The sequence below is a fragment of the Salpingoeca rosetta genome (genome assembly GCF_000188695.1).
Source record: "Salpingoeca rosetta unplaced genomic scaffold supercont1.22, whole genome shotgun sequence".
NCBI classification, from domain to species: domain Eukaryota; class Choanoflagellata; order Craspedida; family Salpingoecidae; genus Salpingoeca; species Salpingoeca rosetta.
In genome coordinates this window covers 82,236-83,923 of record NW_004754912.1, presented here as the reverse complement: position 1 = coordinate 83,923, position 1,688 = coordinate 82,236, and the positions used below count along the sequence as shown (strand labels likewise).

The 1,688-nt window shown below is 54.8% G+C and overlaps 2 protein-coding genes across 2 annotated transcripts in view; both read right to left on the bottom strand.

Annotated features, from left to right (window-relative positions):
* PTSG_12567 (uncharacterized protein) overlaps positions 1–889 on the bottom strand; it is a gene marked incomplete at its 3' end in the record, with an annotated part of 7,399 nt that extends 6,510 nt beyond the window's left edge. Inside the window, exons 1-3 of the mRNA XM_004990727.1 lie at positions 730–889; positions 453–573; positions 54–150 (exon numbers count right to left, since the gene is read on the bottom strand). Coding sequence (XP_004990784.1) covers positions 54–150; positions 453–573; positions 730–827 — 316 coding nt within the window. The 5' untranslated portion in view covers positions 828–889. The remainder of the gene's footprint in view (positions 1–53; positions 151–452; positions 574–729) is intronic.
* The window catches only part of PTSG_12566 (uncharacterized protein), a 1,427-nt gene continuing 566 nt past the window's right edge, over positions 828–1,688 (bottom strand). Inside the window, exons 3-4 of the mRNA XM_004990726.1 lie at positions 1,443–1,586; positions 828–1,199 (exon numbers count right to left, since the gene is read on the bottom strand). Of these exons, the coding sequence (XP_004990783.1) occupies positions 1,089–1,199; positions 1,443–1,586 (255 nt within the window). The 3' untranslated portion in view covers positions 828–1,088. The remainder of the gene's footprint in view (positions 1,200–1,442; positions 1,587–1,688) is intronic.

Here is a 1,688-nt window from a genome sequence, read left to right as displayed (position 1 = left end):
CAGACAGACAGACAGACATACACACACACACACACACACACACACACACACACACCGGCGAAGGAGGGTGAACATGGGAAGGTTGATGCGCTTGGTGCCACCAAGGCCCGTCACCAGGTTGGCCAGGAAAAGGAGCGGCAGCGGGAACACCTGGGAGTGCACGCGGTGGTGAGGCAGATGCGACATGTGTTGTGCATTGAGGGAACGTGTGCGTGGCAGACAGGCGTGCAGCCACCCAGACAAGCCAAGACGCACTCAGAACAGCAAGAACCACAAAATCGTAAATACACACACAGATGCACACACACACACGCACGCACGCAGATAGACAGACAAACACGCACGCACGCAGACAGACAGACACACACGCACGCACGCAGACAGACAGACACACACGCACGCACGCAGACAGACACATACACACTCATACACACATACACACTCATACACACCTTGCGCACGATGTTTGAAGAGATGTCTGGGTACTCGATGATTTTTAACTGCTTTGCCAGCGGCAGGATCAGGATCGTCAGCACCATCTGACACAACGCGACCACTGACGCAGAAGGGAATCTGTTGTGTTGCAGTTGCAGTCAAGTGTGATGCGCCATGAGCCAACAAGGAGCAGCAGGCATCACACACATACACACACATGCACATGCACCTTGTGCTTGTCACACCGCGCCATTGCCCGTGCTGATCTCTCGCTACATGTTCACTATCACTTACGCGTATCCTGTGAGGACCATCTTGTTCACGCCCATGATGGCGAGTGACGACACGCCATAGAAGATGGCGGACGCCAGCGCCCCATTCAACATCTTCATGGCTGCAAGTGTGGCTGTGTGCGCTTTGCTGTGTGTTCTGAGCTGCTGCGCTCTGCGCTTGGTGGCTTGTATTGGGTGTTGGTGAAGGCAAGAAATTTGGTAACAATACCAACAAAATTTCCACAGGGCAAACAGAGAAGCTACAAAGATGGTGGAGAGTGCAAGAACTGTCCGCTCAGCTCAGTCCGTGGCTCACGTCACGTCACTCACACTCCACGGCTCACTCGCGTCACGCTGTTTGTGGCGGGTTGGTAACAGACATCACTGGTCGTAGATGCCAAAAGCGATGGCAATGCCAGTGGTGGAGAGGATGCGCACGAGGTTGCGCCCAAGGTCGACCGCAATCACGGTCAGTGGGCGATCGCACCACAGCTGTTTGGTGTTGTTGTTGTTGTTGTTTTTTTTGGGGGGGGGGGAGGATAAGAGGGGAAGAGTGGCAGCAAGACAAAGCGGGAGACGGGCAAGGTGTGAGTGAGTGCACGAGCACATGCATGCAGTGAGTTGCATGAAGGGAGACTGCAGACATCAGAGACAGACGACCCAACACTAGAGAGACAGAGACAGGCGTGTGTGTGTGTGTGTGTCTGTGCTTGTGTCAGTCTGTCGGCTGCGTACCGCGGATTCGATGGTGTGGAGGGCTTGGAAGCCCGTGAAGAGCCAGAAGACGCCAAGCACGGCCTTGTCTTGGGAAGCCTCAATGCGGTGGACGCCGTTGATGCCGTACAGGAGGTGCGGCATCGCATGCACGACAAAGTAGGCCTGGTGACATGCATTCACAATATACAACAATGAGGTGGTGGGGTGGAGACAGTGACGCTTGCGTGAAGGTGAATTTGGTGTGTTGGCGGCGTGAAGAGAACA